The sequence below is a fragment of the Gymnogyps californianus genome, chromosome 2, assembly GCF_018139145.2.
Source record: "Gymnogyps californianus isolate 813 chromosome 2, ASM1813914v2, whole genome shotgun sequence".
NCBI lineage: Eukaryota > Metazoa > Chordata > Aves > Accipitriformes > Cathartidae > Gymnogyps > Gymnogyps californianus.
The window spans coordinates 29,926,499-29,948,730 of record NC_059472.1 but is presented as its reverse complement, the minus strand read 5'-3'; the positions used below and the strand labels follow the sequence as shown (position 1 = coordinate 29,948,730).

Below are 22,232 nucleotides of genomic sequence, written 5' to 3'. Positions count from 1 at the left end.
ATTTGCAAAGCTGAAGGAACATAAAGAACTGAGTTCAGTTTCAAGACGGAAGTTACCTGAACAGGGAACAGAGTAAAAGAATTAAATTGTTAGGGGCTGACTGATGTGCAAAACTGCTTCTCTTAAAAGAGAAGTATTATCCAAGATGTTACACTAAATTAAAAAATTAAAAAAAAATGATAAGCCACGTTTTTCAACAATATAAAAATATTCTGCATGAAGAATGCTGTGTCACAGGATCTCCTCAGTGGTACAGTGAAAGAGTGAGAGCAGAAGGTAGGGAAGGAGAGAAACAATCTGTTGCCACACCAGAAACCCTTTCCTGCATTTTCCCTACCCAAAACCTCCACTGCCTGCGACTACCCTCATCTGAGGAACCTGTGAGCCTTTCCCAACCACTCGACCCTCTCTCAAGCCTACTGACTTTTTTCACTAGCACACTCAGATCTCTGCCTGAAACCTCTCTCCTTCCTGTGCCCCATCCCATTCCCAGGGATGGCTTTGAGCCATCTCTGTCATGGCATTTGTACATGAAAAGTTCCACACTCCGAAAGCCCAGTGAAGGGCCAGCAGTCCTTATTGTGTCCTATGGGCCAGAGTTGAGTTGCAACCAAAAAAATATAGCTGCCCTTCAGCCTTACTCTGGCTGGTGCGAAGTGAATTATTCTTCATCAGCTTCATGGTCTTCAGCCTTGAAAAACTGAATTTGTCTGTTCTTTATGCAAATTGAATTAATGTCACTCCAGGTGAAAGGTTTGATGTGACAGGTCTTTTAAATTTAATCTTTTTTCTTCAAATTGTCTGTTATCTTCTACTTAAAAACACAAATTGAATATTAAGTATGGGCTTACTGCAGCTATTAATCATTCAGCTAAATAAAACCACTAGCAAACTGTGAATAGCTGTAAATAAAATAATAGCTTTTCTACCTGCTACCTCTTAGTTCCATGTAGACCGGCTATAGAGTGAAAGACAAAATAAGAGCTGTCACCTAGTTTAGGGAAAATTTTGTTAGTTTTGCGTTAAGGTAAGATACAGAAACGTGATCGCTATGCAAGGTCTAACTATTATTACTTAATGTTATTCTGCTTCCTTTGCCACACACAGCTTACCTGCTGCTGGGTTCTAGTCTCTCAGGGCTGTTTTATTTACTGGTTCACATAAAATGCATATAGGGCTTTCTTTTCTCAAATAAATTACCAACAGGACTACAGTCCGCTTTCTCACCTGGTGAGTCTCATGATCTTCACTGCTGGTCCAGTATCATGTGGGTAGACGGCACAAATTATCCTATCACTTGCACTTGGGCACTTGCATCCGAGGCAGATGTGGCAGAGGTGGAAATTGTCCCCTGACCTCCTGCTCCTTTGATGAATGTTTCTGCCAGTTGCAGACAGGCAAAATTGCAAGCCTTCAAAATCAAAACACTGGGATGAAATGATTACTGAGGTAATTTAAGCCTGCCAACTCTATTTTTTCCCCCTTTTAAGTGGTCAACCTCTGAAACATAGCAAAGGGAAGAAAAGGGGAAAGAGGCAATATGTGATGAGGAAAAACAAACCCAAAGGACTCCAGAATTCTTGACCCATTCTTCAAATTATGCACTAAAAAAAATTGAAGACATTTTGCTTAATGTTCCAGAGCAGAAATTATCCACAAGTCCATTCCCTGTGAAGACAAACTTCATTAATATGTAGCTAATGTCATTCATCTCCCTTTATTTTCAGTGAATGTTTTCTTCTGTGCTTTGTCCTTTCTAACTCTCTCCTTTCTACCTTTCTTCTTTCTTACTTAAAGCTTCTCCTTTTTTGTGATACTTTCTTCATGCCTCTCATCCTTTGCTATTCATAATTGTCCTTCTCAGGCAAGTGAAAAACTTCGGGTTTGTGCTACTAGTCCTTCCTCAGGCAGAGTACAAATCCCTTGTGACTTTTCCATGCAGAGCATTTATTAGGTCTTTGGTTCTATTTTTTCGGATGTGTGAGATAGATAGACTTCATAGCTATTTCTTCACCATAAAGGTAGAAAGTTGCTAATGGAATGCAAAACTAGGAAGATCAATCTACGATTGACTTTGTAATTGACAGCTCAAAAATATTTTTCCCTGGACCTTTGCAATTTCCTACCTATATTTGTTCCCCTTGATGGTGCCTGTCTTTTCCCAGATTGGTATGTATATTCCCTTCTGAACCCGAGAGGAAAGGCATCTCTGTAACACTGTTCATTTTCCTAACTTTTTTCCTTTTCTCTTTATGATGAAAGAAGATTTGGCAAACTCAAGGACCAACAGTCCAACTCTTTTCATGTTTCTCATAAATCAAATTCATTGTCTTATCTCTGCTCACCTACTTACTCATTTACCAGTCTTTCATATATTTAACAGTCTTCCTAGTCCACTGATTATGCTGTTAGCCCAGCAAAGAAGAGGGCTTCAGTATTAGAGTGCTCAATTCATTTGATCACTCAGAGAATTACACTATAATGATCCTCTAATTACAGAGCTGTCGCGCTGTGTTAAATACTTTCTATATGTGCTGTCAACTGTTTACACTGTTCTGCATGCCCCAGACTTCACATTTCCAAATATACTACAGTGATAACTGACAACAGCATTGACAAACATAATGTACAGTGTATGGTTGTGGAAAAAAAGTGGAAAGACTTTGAAGAAGGGCTTGGAATGTGAGAGTAAGCCAATATTACCACAAAAGTTTTAATCAATGTGTATTTTTCTATAAACCTGATCATTCTTGTTTTTCTGTGTTTTTCCACAGTGGTTATGTCTTTGATTATGATTACTACAGAGATGATTTCTACAATCGGTATGTGTGGTTATATTTTTTTACATCCTACACCATTTCTACTGTTTGTTTATAATGTAATCACATCATTTGGTTAGACAGGTCTGTTCTGATTTTACATATTATTCATTTCATTATTTCTATTGTGTATCAGAAGACTATTTGAATATATCACAAACAGAGAACATTACCACCACCAAATGTATGCTCATTAAACAGCTCTTTTGGTCTTATCCTTCTCTATAAGCTTTTGGGGCATTTTCTGTGCTGAACAGTTTAACAGTAGTTTAATTGCTCAGTGTTTCTTCCTACGGAGTTCTTCCAGGCTTACTTTCACTGGAACATATAGCACCTGTAAAATTCTTCAGTATGACACTCACGTCTTTGTCTTTTCATCCATGTGTATGAAAAGATATAGAATGTCTCCTGAAAAATGTGTCTTCCAAGAACATTTAGAAGTCTAGAAGGACCTTGAGGGAAGCAAAACCACAAGTTGAACAGCAGGTGTGTTTCTATAGGAGGAAAAGTGTGGATACCTGAGCAATGGGAGACTAGTGCCTTGAGTACGTACGCACAGCCTTAACTCTGCACTGTGGGAATTTATTCATTCAGACGTAGCAGAATCACCACAACACAGGGGTAACATGGACGACCACAGATAACCAACTCGTGATCCAGCAGTGTTGTGTCTCTGCATTACAGCAGCCTGGTTTAGCATAGGCCAAGTGAGTCAGAGGGGAACAAAGCATTGCTCTGCCAACCTCTTCTAATCTGAGATTTCTTTTATGTAAAGCAATGGACAACAGCAGGGGAGCGGTTTACACCCTAAAGTTAAGTTATCGTGTGCTATATACCTTTCTGCTTAGGAACACTGTAGGAAAAATGTAGAAACAATGGATTTTTGTTTTGTTTTTTCCTGGGGTTGATTCAATTTGAGCCACTAGTTTTGTTTTTGCATGTAAATTACCATGCTCACTTTGGACAGAGCTAAAAATAGTGAGCTATAAACACGTGGAGTAAAAGCCATCAATGCAGTTTAATCCTACTCAGTCCAGCCTTGACAGTAGGAGCAGCTCATGTGCTGTAAAAAGTTAAATTCCACAGGCTTGTGTTTACTTTCCCCAAGGTTACTGCTCCAAATTCCATCAGTGGATTTGTATGTTTTTAAACAGAGTACTGTTTCTGATCTATGCCACCTGAATATTAAAGTTATGTGTCTTTAGTTTTTTACCTAATTCTGTATATTATGGGTAGCACAAATGAACAACCATAACAGTTACATTTCCTCAACAAAAGAAATACTTATGGGACATAAAAGGTTGTTTCTGTGGAACTTGGTGTCTATTTTGGTGATTGTCTTGTTATGGAAAAACGCTGACAGTGAAATGTGGCCATAAATCTATTCAATAGTGTAATTTTCTGATTTAGAAATCTTTCATGATTAAGATAGCAGAACTTTTATGGTAGAAAACCCAAATACGAGGTTGGTCTTACAAGGCTGGACATGCTGATCTGTTGACAATAAAAACCTTAGGAGGTTAAGGCTCTCTATTAGATCCCAGTTAATGGAAGATGAAAAGCCCTATGGTAGGCATGAAAAAGAAAATCGCATGGAGAGTTCAATGTACTATCAACATGCCTATAGGAAATATAAATTAAGAAATATAGTCATGATTCTTTGAATTTCTGAACTTATGAACTTTCTGAATTTCTGTGTTTTATCCCAAACCATAGGTCTTGTTTTCTAATATTCATTAATTTTCCGACCTCCCTGAAGGGAGAATACACCTATCTTATTTTGACTAAAGCAGTGGTGGGGTCAGAAAAGTGTAGCAAGAACAATTAGTGCTGTAAAATAAAATCTGTATGAAGACAGATTGACAAGACCAGGACTGCACAATTTAGAAGGGTGGGTGAAAGAAAAGGCACTGTTAGTGATTATTGGGTCAAAGCATTTCTTTAGAACTGAGCATTTCTGTTTATCATTTCTCATATTACAAACACAAGGAAAACAGACAAGGTACTTCAAAACTGATAAAAGGAAGCATTTTTTTAAAGAAAATATATCATTGAAATATGTAGAGCTTGATACAACAAAATACCAAGCCCAAAAGCTTTGCATAATTTCAAAAATAAAAGTAAGACTAGTAATATTAGATAACAGTCTTTTTATATATTTCAGAAAAGGAAGCATAGTTTTGCATTTCACTACATTATCTAAACATGAGCTATTGGAAACTAGAAAAAAGTCACCTTTGGAGGAATGATTGCATAATGATCTTTTGCATGATAGCTTACAGTTCTTCTGAAACATTTTTTTCCAGTAATGTCAAATGGAAGATTGTGACCAACCTGCAGATAATCCAATATGATAAACGATGAGTGACAATAAACAATAGTATTTCTGTTAAAAGTCCCAAAAATATTTTAGTGTTCATCTTCATACACAATTGTTTAGTTATGCTCACAATGGCTAGAAACTGCTTATTCAGTAAGAATATGCAAGGCCACGGAGTTCAAGTTCAGTGGGGGTGACAGGATCTCTGTGACACATTTTGTAGGCAGCTATGGAAAAGGAGGGAGCTGGTTATATTGTCTGTAGAATTACGGTACAGACAACACTAAGGATCCTGAGATTTAAGCATTAGGTGTTTATTTGCCAGAAAATGGGCTAGAAGACTTAAGTTTGATTCTGCTTCCTGTTCAGCATGCTGTTAGACACTCTGGTGAGTGAATTACTGTTTCTTGTGTGTCTGTTTTCAAATGTGTATCTATCTGCCCAGCTGGGTGACAGTATTAAGAATTGTGAAAATTAAATATGCAGTTATAAATTTCCATAATTACTAGTTGCAAGTATCATTTGAAAGAAACTGGGGAACATATTGTGAGGATGTTGCTTGTCCCTCTGCTTCAGTCTCTGAACTGGAAATCTTCATTTTCTGAACTTTCTTCTCCTGACCTGTTGTATTCAGAGTCCACAGCTTTTATGTTCTAAATATATCTGTAGCTTTGATTACCTTTTCTACTGCCTTTATTTTCTTCTACACAGGTTAGTAAGCTGCTGTTGACAACTGTGTTTTTAGGATTGGGGTATTTTGTTTGGGAACACTAGTTCATTTTGATTGTAGAGTATCTTTTATTGACTGTAGTGGTAATTCTCTGAATATCTACTTGCTACAGTGGTTTTGATCTGAACAAGACTTTTTTTTATTAAGCATGCTTGGGTATTTTAGTGATTCTACATCAATTCATTCTTCAATAAAGAGCACATATACTGGGATCTCTTTTCTATGCATTCAGAAGGACATACAGGTCCCTCATTATAAAGGCTCTTTTGCTATTTTACAGACTGCAGGATATTTCTTTACGGTGATGGTTGGCTTCAGAAAAGTTAATTTCTTTTTCTGTCTTTAAGGATAGCAGATACAAAACTAGCATTTAAGCCATGCATCTAATAAAGGAGCTGAAATGTCACCACAACAAAATATACTGCTGTTAGTTGTGTGCAATGACATGATGTGGACCTGTGGAAAGCAGGTTATGGATTTTCCATACTGCAAATAACAGAGTCCCATAACGCATCCTCACTTAAATTACGTAAAAAATCTGAGCTATGCACTGGTCTGTGACTGAAATCTGAATATGGCACTTAATGTGCATAGGTCCTTGAAATCTAATTTGACTGTGATATAAAGTGATTACGGTTTCAAAGGGTAATTTTCTCAAAGATAACATGAAAATTTAGTTGACAGGTCTTCCGTGACATGAAATCACAGAAGGTTTTATGGAGTCCATCTGACTTAATGTTTTCTAGGTTGTTTGATTACCACGGCCGTGTCCCTCCACCACCCCGTGCAGTGATTCCACTGAAGCGTCCTCGTGTGGCTGTGACAACAACTCGCAGAGGCAAAGGGGTCTTCTCCATGAAAGGAGCATCACGATCCACCTCAAGTGGGGCTTCTTCCTCAGGATCCAAATGTGAGTTGCTCATATCAGTTGGATATTATTGAAACAATGATCCTAGTAATTTCTGCAATCAGACAGCTTCCACTATATAGCTCTGTTGCAGTCATTTCCTACCCTCAGCCTTTAGCTTGAAAAACTGGTTTGATTACCAAAGCAGCCATGCTTTTCCTGCAAGTCAAAGAGCACACTGATGTAACTTTTGAAGGAAATCCCTTCAACATTTGACCTACTCCCTTGGCCTCAGAAGAAGCCTGTTAAAAATCTCCTGTCATCTTGACTGCTTATGCACCATGAGGTCTTGTGAACAGCTGATAATAAAGTAAAGCTACTAATCTTGTTATAGACAGAGGCACACTGATTTCTGTTGAGACTTGAGGGTTATATGTGAGCTGGTGGGGGGTGGGCTGCGGGGGCGAGGGGAGGTTGGGTTGTGTGTGCTTTTTTTGCCAGATTCCTTTGGGGGTAGAAAGAGGCAAAGTGTCTGCCTGTTCTAAAGGGAGTCCAAAACAGCATTGGCAACGTGGGGTTATTCAACCCTTCTTTAGTGAGTTGGCCTTAGAAGAGCTGATGAACAATAGGCATTCCCTCCTCCATGCTCACCAAGCTCCCCACCTCATAATATGTCCTGGGAACTTCATCTTCCTCTTCGTGCATCTTTCAGCACCCACCTGTCTTCCCCTGCCCCTTATGTGGAGTGATACTGTCCTTGGAAGCGTCACTGGAAGAGGAAGAGAAAGATCAGGTAGGGATCAGATATTAGAAAGAATGAAGGGATTTCAATAAGACACTTGCAGTACCAGACTGGCCAACAAAGCATCATGCTGTCTTATACACAACCATGAAATAAGTGAATCCACCAACAGTACATCTTACTGCAAGAGGGGTTAATTACAGCATCAACATGAGCCAGTTATATACTCTGCTTGAATAACATATCCAAATCTCACACACTAGCATCTAACAAAGAAAATGGACCTCTAGTGAGCCCACTAGGATCCATTCTTGATCCTATTGTATGAACTGATGGTATCAGAGACCTTGAAAGAAAACGTGTAATAAACATGCATGTGACTGAAATAATGGAAATGTGATAAACAGAGCTAAAGATAATGTTGTACACTGAGGAACAAGGAGCTCAAGCCATTCCTTGGAATGGACGACATTTTGAGAAAGGCTCTGTTGGCTGTACAGTTGTATCACACACAAGTCTCCAGTGAATGAATTGGCTAGATGTCCATTACCAATAATGGGAGCTTTGATACCTAGCACACAGGAAGATATCTAAATTTAGGTGTCATATTATGGAGCTGACTCACACCCTAAGAGAATGTCTGGGAGTAGTAACATTTCCTTTTATTCTCTGGAGGATGAACATGAGTCTAGACATTTTCATACACATCTTGAACTAATCCACTTTTCCATAGCTACTTTTTGTCTTTCCTCAATACTTTAAGTAATTAATTATGATTCTTTATATTAATTTAAAAGAAAGCATACAGCTCAAAACCTTCACTTTAGTAGACTTAGAATTTAAATTATTTTGTTAGTCTTTTCCAATCCTTGAGTCATTGGATTTTCACACAGTGAATCAAAGCTTTAGTAAGTATATACATTTACAGATTCACTCATTAGATCTCCTTTGTTCATTCTTTACTGTTGTCTTATTCATATGAAAAGTTAGTAGTATCAGTGCATTCAATTCACTAATTGTGCTAAAGCATGGTCTAATATGAATGGGCTTTTTGGACTCACTTTGCCTTGAGAAGAAGAATTATTTTCAGATAAGTTTTTTTATATATATTTCTCGTTGTCCAGAACAAGAATAACTCCAAAATTCTTCTAGAGAGCTGAGGACCTTAGTATATCCTAATAGATGTCAAGGAAATCTCTCACCCAGAAATCTGGATTTTCATTGTAGTGAATGGAACAGAGCATATTACATTAACATATAGATACCTGTTCCTCAGAATAATCACCAAATTTGCTTTATTATTTATTCTGCATTTCAGAAAATGTTTTGTAGTACAATGTCAGGACTTCAGTAATGCATAACATAGATTATAGGATTCAACCCTAGTCCAAGTACCCATAGCCGCTGGCTATAAGACCTCCAAAACACTGTCTGCATAACACGGCAAATGTTGCAGAACCTGTAAATTATTTAATGGAAATGCAATCAGGAATGTAGAGATTCTAACAGACAGTGTTATGCCCCGGTGAAAGTATCCTTCAATGTATTCAGGTGTGATGTGAATTCTAAATATGTTAGTCTGAGAGCTCCAGGTGACAAGATCATCTTTGGATCCAGCTCTTTAACACTGAAGGGAGAGCTGCAAGATGCATCACTAAAAATGTGGGCTGACGTTTTGACCCACGTTGGGTTTCCACCCTCAGTTCTTTACAATGGCAATTGGAACACAACTGCAGAGACTATTTATCGTGCTGGAATAAATTGCAGAAAATACTTCTTCTGCATGCAGCACACCTTTAAAAGGAGTCAGACACACAGTATACAGACTTTCATGCTTGATTTCCCCATAGAATTACTTCCCTTTTTGTCAAGTCCAACCAACCAATCATAAAGGTAGAAACATGATTTTGTTGACTTGGACAGGAATGTAATCAGCTTATTGTAAGACATTTATCAGAGAAATAACTGAGTCATTCCCTTAGGGTCTTCAAGTTGGAAAGTAGAGAATATGTATTTTGGGGCTTATTTTGCCATTTTCTTGGAAAACTTGGTTATATTGAATTGTGGGATGAAGCAATTTAATATTTTGTTGTCCCTTACTCTACACTGCTAATCTGAACCTCTTGAACTAATGCGCTGTTGATTCTAATTGTAATTTATTGCTAGTTAAATAAAGGATCTCTTCAATAAGGGGAAACATAGTTTGTGGGAAGGAAGCTATTTTGGGTTTTAATGAAATTCAAGACTGTAAAACAGCCTAATTGCAGGTTCAGAATTAACTATGTCAAAATGGTATTGCCTATGCTTGAAAGATTTCACCTCCAAATAGCAAAACTCTCATAAGATCACATGCCCTAATAGACTTTTCAGATTTAAGTAGAAATCTCATAGGCATAACTGTTCTCATAGCTGTTCTCCACACTCGGACTGGATCCAGAAGATGAACCCATACATTTAGTATTAAAGGTCAGAACACAGGGCATCCCTCAGTGAAATTACCAGGATTAGAGGGACTCACTTCTGAAAACCAGCAATCCAAAGACAGAAGTTTGTTGTGGCATACAGCAAAGATGTTATAAAAACATAATACCAAAAACGCCTTGCTCATGGATGAGTACATCTGCAAAAATGTCTGCCAGTGCAGTAAATTATTGTTCTATCAAAAAGTGGCAATATGTGTTCTAAGTTTGCTTCCAAAACACAAAATAAGTTAGGAGGATTTGATTTCTTTCCTGAATCTATACTTTTTCAAGGATCAGTTGACAATATTTTGTTTTCTTTTTAACTCCAAAGACTAGGGGGAAAAAAAAAAAAATCAACCTTTCCACATTATCAGAAGTAACTCACAAAATGAAACATGTTGGTGTGGAAATTACACATAGTAGTTCTTCATGTTAATAGTATGAAGCAGCAGATGCAGATTGCTATTTAGAACTGGGAAAAACTCACTTTTTCTGACAATATAGAAACTGAAGCTCTTGGAGTATGCACTTTCATTGTACACATCTAAAAACAAGAGGAAAACACTAATCGAATTTTTTATAACCTGTGTGCTTGACATTAAGTAGGAGACACTTAAGATGTTACAATATGTACTGAATTATGCTTTTAAATTGATTCATTTTGACTCATAGTTTATATTTAACTTCATCAGCTAACCCATTTTTCAGTGAAATCTAAAGTAATACAATATGATAAAATATTTTCTATTAAACATGAAGGGCTTAGATAAAAATACATTACATTTCTTTCCAAAGAAATCTGAATCATGCTTTGTGGATGAATCAATTTGTAGTTATGGCAAAAAATATTTCACAAATATAGCTGTAATTCAACAGTAGCACTTTCATTTCTGAAAATGTGATTGACCTCAATTTTAAATCCCTTGTTTTGATCTGGATGCAGTTTGTCTCCTTTGGTGTTAGATGCTTCAATGAAAGATGCATTCTGGAAGGCCCTTGTATTCCTGGCAGAGGACTGGAAAGGGTCACTGAATCTAATTCCTTACTGTTGCAAGTAGCCGCATCATCTAATCCTTTCAGCTCCATCTTAAAGCTAGTTAGGGTTTGGTTTTTGTCTGTCTCTGTTTCTTCTAATTTCCAGCTTAAATTTGTTTCTTATTTATTCATATCCATTTGTTGTGCCAACACTGTCTTAGCTTAAAAGTTGTATTTCCTTTTACCTTCTTTTGTCTCGGGCAAACAAAGAAACTCTTCTGTCACACTACAGGCTTTCCATTCTTATGGTCATCTTCATGGCCCTTCTCCCCACGTACCTGCTAGACTTCAGTGGTTCAACCTGTACACGTTATTACAGATGAGCTCTCACCAGGTCCTTGTACAATGGCATTGTACTTCCCCATCTTTAGCAATACATCATTTGACACACCCTAGCACTGCATTTTCTTTCTCATGGCTGCATTATAGTGATAGCCTATTGTCAACCTGAGATTACAACTACACCCAAGGATAATTCTGTCACTGTCTTTTTCCACTGATGATCTTTGATGTTAAGAGTAGAAGTTCTGCTGTTAGTCAATCAAGTGTAGGACTTTTTTTCAGTGCAATTACATTTCATCTTTTTTCTAACATAGCATTCCTTAAAATCACCTGACCTCTCCTTCCATTCCAGTTCTCTCTGAAAAGATGATACCTTCCAATTTCATGTCATCAGCAAATTTCACCTGTTTATTTACTTTTTTCCATCAAAGTTGTTGAAGATATTTAGCCATTTTGGTGCCAGTGCTTGAGGAATTTCATTAGTAATTTCTTTCCCTTTCAATATATGCATTTCTGTCACCTGCTGGCCTTTGCTTATCTGCTAATAGGAAAAAAAAAAAGCAGTAAGCTACTTTATTTTCCTATTTTATTACTCAAAAGCAGATGAACAGATATTTTGGACACATGCAGCTCTGGTTTCATGTTTATCAACTGTTTTACTTCTTGCCTGAGATCAATTTTAAAAAAAAATCCATGAAGTTTTAAAGGAGAATTTATATACTCAAAGCAGGACACTTGAAGTACAGTATTTACAATCTTTACATTTTGTCTTTGTCATAACACTGTGCTTAAAAAGCCTAAAGTTCTTCCCAAGCTCTATACCACAGAATCACAGAATGGTTGAGGTTGGAAGGGACCTCTGGAGCTCATCTGGTCCAACTGCCCTGCTCAAGCAGGGTCACCTACAGCAAGTTTCCCAGGACTGTGTCCAGATGCCTTTTGAATATCTCCAAGGATGGAGACTCCACAGGCTCTCTGGGCTGCCTGTGCAAGTGTTTGACCACCCTCACAGGGAAAAAAAAAAAAGCGAAAAAAAAAAAAAGCTTTTTCTTGTGTTTAGATGGAATTTCACATGCTTTAATTTGTGCCAATGGACTTTGACGTGTTAGTGGGCACTAATGAGAAGAGTCTGGCTTTGTCTTCTTCATTCCCTCTTGTACTGGGGAGCCCAGAACTGGACACAGTACTCCAGATGTGGCCTCACAAGTGCTGAGTAGAGGGCTGTGCTGGTTTTAGCTGGGGTAGAGTTCATTTTCTTCATAGTAGCTAGTATGAGGCTATGTTTTGGATTTGTGCTGGAATCAGTGTTGATAATTCAGGGATGTTTTAGCTATTGCTGAGCAATGTTTACACAGCATCAAGGCCTTCTCCGTTTTTCACGCTGCTCTGCCAGCGAGTAGGCTGGGGGTGCACAAAAAGTTGGGAGGAGACACAGATGGGACAGCTGACCCCAACTGACCAAAGGGATATTCCATACCATATGACATCATGCTCAGCAATAAACTAGGGGGAAAGTTGGCCGGGGGGCCACTGCTTGGGGATTGGTTGAGCATCGGTTGGTTGGTGGTGAGCAATTGTTTTCATTTGCATCACTTGTCTTTCTTGGGTTTTATTTCTCTCTCTTTGTTATTTTCCTTTTCGTTACATCATCATCATTATTATTATTATTATTATATTTCAATTATTAAAGTGTTCTTATCTCAACCCAAAAGTTTTCTCCCTTCTACCCTTCCAATTTTCTTTCCCCCATCCTGCTGGGGGGGCGGTGAGTGAGCAGCTGTGTGATGCTTAGTTGCCAGCTGGGGTTAAACCACAACACAGGGAAAGATCATCTCCCTCAACCTGCTGGCAACACTCCTCCTAATGCAGCCCAGGATGTTGATGGCCTTATTTGTCACAAGGGTGTATTGCTGGCTCATATTCAGCTTGTTGTCCATCAGGACCCTTCATAATTTGTCTTTAGTAATTGCTGCTTACTACAGAAATACCCAGTACAATATAACTGAGAGTGAATTTTCTCTAGGAGCATGATTTTGAAGATTTGTACAAATCTCTGCAAATTAAGACAATAAGCAACTCAAATAATTACACCATCACAATGTTGGAAACAGGGTGGAAATTTGGAACTTGTGCAGATTTGTTGAAAATCTTTCCCCTTTTTTCTTTCATTCTTTTTTAGCGTTAACTTGAAGTGATTGACTGTATCATGGAATCATCTCATTAGATGTGAATGATAAGTTGCAGATTCAGTGACCAAAGCTTGAGAAAACAGTTTTGGCATAGGGGAATTTTGCAAGGTAGCAATAAAACTCCTCAGTAGTTCATAGCATCTTTGTTTGTTATTGAATCATCACTGTTGTGTCTGTGTTCCCTCTGGTGCATTCTTCTTCCCAAACTGGTTTCTCACTGAGACACCACAGGGAAGCCCCTGTAAAGCAGAAGGTTTGACCTGTATTGAACAGTAACCCTACATACGTGCCTGTTTCCTGACCAAACTCAGAAGCGCAAATGTTTTCTGCTTTGCTTGTTACACTGGGAATAAATACCATTAGGTCCTTGCGGTGTCGCTTCTGACTTTTGACCTTTTAGCCTTGGCAAGCCTGCTGTTTGCCAGTCAAGGGAGCCCCTATAACTCAACAGCTTGGCCACACGGGGTGTGTTGCCAGCTGGCTTCATAGCGGGTTGCTGCAAACACTTAGCATTCCCCATTGGACAGATTCACACCATTTCACCCTGGGATCTGCGCCTCCTTGCTACTCCAGCATGGACCAGCCACTGCCTCTAGGGAAGCAGTAACCTTCTAAATATACAGTTGTCAGAATCTTAACGTTCTGTTACAGATCTAGGGGATTAGACAGTGACCCTTTATTACTCTAAGAACATTTTAAGGCCTTGCTCTATAAATATACAGAATAATTCTATCAAATACTGTATAGCATATAAGGGTCTAGCACAAAGGTTACTTTTAAGCTCTGTTCTCTAAGTCCTACTATTCATTCAGTATGAGATCAGAGGTTTCAGCCTATGATAGTGTGAGATATGCAATTTCTTAATATGAGCACATGATTAAACAAGTTCATTACTGCATATAGCAACCTACTGCCTTTAGCTGACTTGTTATAACTATAATGTACATGACCCAAACTCTAAGATAAAAAGCCTTGGTTTTAACCTCAGTGAATGTGCTCCAAATTAGCAATAAGGCTGATTTCGAAGCAAACACAAACTCATTTACTACCACTGAAGCAGGCAGTAGCTTGCCTGCACACTTCATCATCAGATTTTGACTGTCCAATAAAAAATACCCATGAGACACTATGATGAGATACATGCCCAAGAGTCAATGAACGGGACTGATATGGCAAGATGCAGCCAGGAGACCCTTTGGACAGAAAGCGAACGTGTCCTTCTCCATGGCAGAACATCCCTTCTCCCAGGCTCACTAAGGGCCCTCCTATTGCTCTGGATACACGCACCAAAGTCAATGCACATCCTCCTTCAGCAACGGTAAGGATGGATGAGCAATACTGCTCAGTGCTCTTCCATTGCCAGTCCCTCACAGTTTAAGGCGATGGTCCATTTCTTCCTACAAGAGTTGTAAGTGACAGCTGTGTTACCTACTCTTGACCTTTATAAATGGCTTTATTCTCCCATGCTAGCACAGGGTTCCCATTTTCTCCTCTTCACCTTTTCAACATGATATCCCAGCACAGATAGGGCAAGTGGATTTGTTTGGACTATCTTCTGAGCACAAAAACATGTCATGATAATGCCATAATAATGAGGTCATTCATGAGTGCTGCAGTGCTGTTTCTTCTGAAGCCAAAACACCTCCAAAGCAGCTACTCCTTCTTACATTAGAAAATAGGAGTGCGATAATGAACATAAGTGAAGAGTAATGCAATGCAACAAAGATTTGGAAACTTCAGCTCTTAATTTATAGGCATTGCCTCCATGTCCCTGGATGTGATCATAAAAGGAAATATTTTCATATGTTATCCATAGCTGGAAAAAGTACAAGAAATTACCAGAACTGAAAGCTTTTGAAGAAATAATACTTAACACCTATTGCAATGAAGTTGTTGACCGGAATGTAACATTGCATTCCTAGCTGCCCTAGCATTTATGTTACTGTTCACTCTGGTTGAAAAATACCTACTGCTACTGTGAGGGATCTTTCTGTTATTGTTGCTATTATTACAAAATAGTCCAGCAAAATAGCATTGCAAGACTGTGAACTGTCTGTTATATTTGAATTATTCTTTCACTATAAGTTGTTTTTCAGTAAAAGTTACTTGGTTTTACCAAGAATGCCCTTGAGATGTTTTGCCTGAAATGCTTATTACAGAGCAATACACTTCACACAACCTCTTGCTATTAGGGCTTAGAATCCTGTGATTTCCTAGGGTTCAGCATTTTTAACTAGCAATGTTCATTTTAAAAGTTAAATCTCTAAAAATACTGACAGAAATGAGAGAGTAGACTTTGTACTAGAGGAAAGAAAAAAGAACATGTTTCGTTCATGGGGGGCTGCAAATACAGTTTATTTCATGTTTTGCATCTTTGCTCTCTTTTCACAGTGAAATCAGATGAGTTGCAAACAATCAAGAAGGAATTAACCCAAATCAAAACAAAAATTGACTCCTTGCTAGGGAGACTGGAAAAGATTGAAAAGCAGCAAAAAGCTGAAGCAGGTAGGTGAAAGCAATTTGTAGTCAAATGAATTAAATTAGAACCCAGTTATCAGTCAAGCAGACAGACCAGAGAGAATGGAAGACTTCCAGAAATTTTGCTACATAATGGAGGCCTGAAGCAAGGTAAATTAACTCTCAGGTAGAACTATTGGGAGGATAAATTAATATTCTTCACAGAGCATGCAACATCATTTCAAGAATTGTTTTCTATGGTGTAGTAGGAAAAAAAAAGAAAAAAGATTCTTACTAGATGTTCTGGAAACAAAATGTCACTAAAAAATTGACTAGAAAGAATTAAGTTAGAGGTTGTTGACCTTGGGGATGCTTGTGTTATCTATATTAAGAGTTATTAGGTGGTCTATATCAGGAATTATTGCCTGGGCAATAGGCAATAGTCACAAGTTGCAGCAAGGGAAATTCCTGTTTGATATAAGGAAAAGAGATGCAGCTAAGCAGTATAGCAGGTTGCCCAGAGAGACTGTAGTAGCTCCATCCTTTGATATGTTCAAAACTCATTGGGCCAAGGACCCATGGACCTGGACCAAACTTTGAGTTTGGCCCTGCTTTGAAGAGGGGTTGGACTCGGAGAGTCCAGAGATCCCTTCCAACCTAAGCTATTGTGTGAAGCTGTGGCATCTCTGTAAAACTGGCGACACCTCTAGTTCAGCTTTTCTCTGGCTTGAAATGTTTTGTTTTGAGGCAAACCTTGGGAATGACAAAATCCAATACTACTTTTTAATTTAATCGCGATCTTTATTTCTATCATTGCAGTGATCATTTTATTAGCTGAATGATCTCACCTGGCAGCACTTTAAAGCCATACTGAGCAGTTATAAGGGATTTATAAGGCTGTATTTTCACCACGGTATATATAGAAAACAATCTCAATTCTTACCACTGTCTATGGTACTTCTTTGGCTATTTCCTTATAAATCACATGGTATATCTCTGTACAGGAGCTGTGTGCTAGCGAGCTGATTTTGATGAGAACCAGCGAGGAAATGGAAGCCTTATCTCATGAAAAATCTCAGTGTTCCTTTTTCCCCCACCCCTTCCATTCTCTGATGAAAACTTTTTATGTATTTTGTGTGAAATGTGTGAAAGAAATTCTACCTCAGAGTCCACAGCTGCCTGAGTGTCTGGGCAGATTTGTGTCCCTTGCCTAACTCAAATCAGTTACGTGAAGCCAAAAGACCCAACAGGACACATAAAGAGAGTTCCATCAAGACTATCTAAAACATTGGTGGGAATTAGCAGTTGAGGTTCATGAACTGACACAGGCAAAATAGATATTTAGATCTGGATCCCTCTTGTTCCCAAGTGCCTGCCCTATTTCCTGATCTATTGTGGGAGTATGTCTCTGGACCCAGAAGTTTCCTGCTGGCGTTCAGCGATAACTCTAATGAATGTCTTCCTAGGGCAGAACACTACAGAAAAATATTTTGTGGTTAACAAGTTAAAAAAAAAAAAAAAAAAGCTCTTTAAAAAATCTACCTTTTATTTACAATCATTTTCTAAGTTGACGGACAAGGACCAATCCCTCAGCTGTTATAGTTTATCCCACAAAATAAGTTGAGTGCTTTTTTTCAAGTCTAAGGTAAACCATTAGTACAGAGTGTGATTACCTCTTTCAGGAGATCTGTACACAATGTATATTCATTATATTCTATTTTGTACTTTATTCAAGTTAGATAAAAGTTGGTATATCAGTGAAAATGTAATTGCAAGGCACTCCATTGAATCACTTGGGTACTGAAATGCGCATCTCTACTTCAGGAAGCTTTTATATAAAACCCATTACTATGCAAAACAACCTGCATGTCATTGTACTTTGATATCCAATTTTCACTTTTGCTAAAGGACTGTAGTGAACTCATTTAAATAGAAATCAGCTCAAAGAGGAAAACGTTGATTTGTATTGAATCATACTGTTATGTCTTTTGAAGACAAGCAATGAATAATATCCTCAGAGATTAAAAACTGGTTTCAAATTGTTGATGTTTTAAAACATCAGGTGCAGAACCCGTTCCGCATATTCCTTGCCTCTCATCAGAGGGTGTGAGGAGAAAAAACACCTCAGAGATACCAGTAAACTTGGATTCCCATTTAAGCCTCCTGAGTGATGAAGAGGCTTATGCAGGCTGGGTGATTAGTCTGCAGATGATTGCTTCCTCAGCTAAAAGATTTGTGTAAGATAAAGCTACATCAGTAGCTGAACTATTTCATTTACAGTGTCAGATGTGAGATGATTTTGTTCCTTCTCTATGGTTTGGCAATATTATTTCTTACTTTGCCAGAAGGTGTGGCCTCACTAAGACTGTGATGAGAGAGAGGATCTATATCTCGTTTACACAAAACAGAAATCAAGCCATCATCTTACCCTTTTGGTTTTTTAAGTTTGCGTCACTCTCATGAAGAATATTTAATTATTAATCTTAAAAGTTATACATCTGGAGGAATGTGATAGGTTAAACAGACAAGCTGGACAAGCTCAGTGCATACATTGGTTACTGCTCTACAGCTGCGTGAAGACTCTCCTTACAGTAAGAGCTATGTTCTGTCTTTTACTATTATCAACCCCTGACCACTCCAACAGGGGGAATATAGATAAGAGGATTTCCTGTACATAAGGAAACTGCAGGAATAGCTCCTTTGCTTGTAAAAATCTGAATCAGGAAGACAGGGATAAGAAGCTGTTCTGATGTGAAAAAATTGTTAGAGGAGAATATTCTCCCTGTGATATCAGAGATGGGTGCTGAAAGGCAGGATCTTAAGTTTAGCTTCTCAGAAGAGCCCAAAAGAATTAGATGCTAAGCTGGTATTTTAGACTCCTCTGAAGAACCCAGTCTATGTTCTCATTCAGACAATTAAGTAAGTTACCTAATTTTTTAGCAGCTATATCCTAAAAGTTTTCCCATTTAAATGTATTACGTCCATAATTTCAGGAACCCTTTTTGAAAGCCTTGACCAAAGTTGATTCAGTTGTCACTGCCACAGTTGGGTTAATCTCAGAAGTGGCTTCAGGCAGAAGGTGGTGGGGCAAGACACAGTAGGCATAGCTGATTCAATCCACGTTTCCTTGCACAGTAAGACAAGTAACATAATGACTTATAACTAGTATGGTATTGTATAGAGCACCTTACTAATAGATGATGAGGCTCCATGGGCTGAATCTTCTACTAATATGTGTGACTACAGTATTGTTGAAGCAGTTATCTAAGATGACTTTTTATTCTTTAAGTCCAAGAATCTTTCTGAAGAAATTATGTGACTAAGGGAGAAAAGTTTAATTCTTCTATGTCTTCAGTAAATGAATTTGAAAATGAGGGACTAGAGACTAACAAAGACTGAAGAGATGAAAACAAGTTGCAAAATAAATGTGCAGAGGTAGAAGGAAAAACAAATGTCTTGGTTTAAGACCATGATACAGAAAAGTATGAGCAGATTTGAATATTGTATGCAGCTGGTAATAATTTATAGTAAAATAATAATATATTCATAGAACTGAAAAATATAGAGCTTCACAGGCAATCTACAGATTCATTGGCTCTCCAACAAGATAGGTGATGCACTACTAGTGTTACAGAACAGTCAATCTAACAGAGAAAGAAATGGTTTTGTTCTAGAAATTTGATCATTGATGGGTATTGTCACCCTCAGACTGAAAAGACATTCGTATTCCAGCTACATGCAACCAATTCTCTGGCCCGTATTCACTTTGAGTACATAAAGCTTTCCATCTAAACTCCTGATGTGCATAGGAATAAGACTCTGATCCCTCCAATCACTCTTCTGGCCAGTCTGTCTCTGTCATTCCTCCTTCAATCCTCCTCGATTTCTGCTGGCTGGCTGAAATTCCTCAGCATATCCAGGAGTCTCACAATACATAATCACAACAATGCAGCTATCTGCGCTAAGCCAACCAGAACAGATTCTCTGGGCCTCCATGGAAATGGTCTTTCTTTTCACTGCTCTGCAGAAATTATAGGAAGCTTATATTTGGGTAATTGCAGGGGGGCATTCTCCAGTTACCTCAGCACATTATACCAATGGGGAGAAACTGTTACTTTACTCCATAAAAAATATGTTCAGTTGTCTAGAAGGATTTGTTGATTATCTGTATGGTTGTTGAAATATATTCACAGCAGATTTATGCAAATCCTTGTTCACTTATTGGCAATTAACAGCCTTCCGCTTCTCAGAGCATAGAGATTTATGTACTTCTCATTGGCTGCAGATAAATAAATATACAGTGACTATGCCAACTGGATTCCCAAGGCAAAGCAAAGTCCAGAAAATCAAAAAGCTAGATCTGCTAGTAAATCAAGCCTTCATCCATTGCATGGGATAGATGAGCATGTTGATACTATGGTCAATTTATGCATTAAATTTTGAAAACAAGGGTTTTGATCATATTTGCCTGGTAGATATTAACACACTGATTTTTATGAAGCTAGCACATCTGGAGATGGGAAGCTTAGGTTTCTTCCTCAGAGCACTTTTCTTTGCCACCAATAGGGAAGGTTACTGAATCTCTAGAGTATGTTTTCCTTACAGAAGCTCAAAAGAAACAAATGGAAGATAATGCTGATTTGATTCAAGAGGAATGCATATCAGAGAATGCAGATAACTCTACAGAAGAGCCAATTGAAGGAGGGCCAGATGCAGATGGGGATGGAGAAGATATGACTGATGGGATAGAGGAGGATTTTGATGAGGATGGCAGCAATGAGCTGGTAAGGAATAATCATGCCATGTCTGTCTATACAGTTGCTACAAGTAACCAAAGAGAAACAACAATCTGGGTTAACAAAATAAGATCACAGCAGCACTGTTATGTACTGTAACTAGTGCCTAGTCCTACATTCTTCATACACTGTAGTATCAATTAAGCATAGGGCCCTCTGAGGATAAACAAGAAAAATATATTTTACTTGGTGATTTTAGAAAGGAAATGAGATGTACTTTAAATTTGTTTATATTTATTATATTACATTTACTGAAATGTAGATGAGAAAGGAAAACATGGTGTGCTTTTTTTTTTTTTAACTGGAGCATTTAAAAATTAAATAAGATTCTAGAATGGTGAACTTTCTGATTAGTAAACACGTGCTCCTTCATAATCCCCAGTCAATGTCTTCCATGTGTATCTTCTGCAGGCTGCATTGGCAGCTACAGATTTTTTTGATGGAAGGATTTTTCCTTAAGAAATGTTTGGCTAAGAAATGTTTGGGTTTTCAGCCTGAGCCTGCACCTTTCATGAAATGCCCATCATGTTGTTAAACTTCTAAGTTTTTCTAGAGAAACATTAAAAAATATTTTGAAAGTCAGATTTATACTTTTTTTATTCATTCCTAATAAGAATGGATCAGTCACATTGTTTTAGACTTTATAATACTCTCCCTCTCTTCCCAGCTTTCATATTCTTCTGCTTTGAGCAGAAATCACTTCTGTTGCTCAGTGTCACTGTCCCTGCTTGCTTTTTAACACACATTTAATCATGTATGCACTGTAAAAATCATTCAGTGAAGCCAACAGAAGTCAGTCAGCAATGGGCACAGCTGAATCAACACCAAGTCTGGAGTAACAGGGCATGTGAATAACCAGTGTTTTGCACTGCTTATTGCAAACGCAATTTAAATCTACTGCTAATTTGAGGGTCTGTGTTCCTTTAGCCAGCACAAGGCCCTCTTGAATTTATAAATCCTGAATAGCATTATGCCCAGGAGAAGCTACTACAACCTGAACCCCCTCATCTTTTAACATGTGATGTAAAACAGATGACATCATTATCACTTTTTCTCAAAGGAACAAGTTCTCCTGTACAGATATGAGGGATGTCTGTGAGAAGTTGCCACTCTGAATTTGTAGGAAGTCGAAATTTTGTAATGAATAAATAGTTGTAAATATAATATCCCACCATGGCTAATACCTGATCAGCTGAAGTGATATCAGCAATAGGGGTGACCACAATTTAACAAGACTGGTGGGTTTTGCACTAATTAGGTGTCAGACTCCCTACTGCAGACAACTAAGTGGGGAAGTTAACATACAGTATATTAGCCTCTGATTGTTCAGTGCTGTCATTTCACCCTGTGAGTATGACATATTTAGCATACATCTACACTATATAATGAAGCATGATGTAGAAGAAATTTTTCATCTAGCAAGGGCCTAAGCAGGAAAGTTTCTAAAAAGCAAGCAGCACAGGAAGACTTCATTAGCAGTGAAAGTCTGGAATCTGCACAGCCACATTTGCACACCGCTGCTTCCGAGTTAAAAAGCCTTTCCCAGATTTATG

The 22,232-nt window shown here is 38.1% G+C and overlaps 1 protein-coding gene across 1 annotated transcript in view; it reads left to right on the top strand.

Moving 5' to 3' along the window:
* The window catches only part of RALYL (RALY RNA binding protein like), a 211,744-nt gene that overhangs the window by 165,889 nt on the left and 23,623 nt on the right, over window positions 1–22,232 (top strand). Inside the window, exons 4-7 of the mRNA XM_050891900.1 lie at window positions 2,775–2,822; window positions 6,616–6,779; window positions 15,818–15,931; window positions 20,489–20,667. Of these exons, the coding sequence (XP_050747857.1) occupies window positions 2,775–2,822; window positions 6,616–6,779; window positions 15,818–15,931; window positions 20,489–20,667 (505 nt within the window). The remainder of the gene's footprint in view (window positions 1–2,774; window positions 2,823–6,615; window positions 6,780–15,817; window positions 15,932–20,488; window positions 20,668–22,232) is intronic.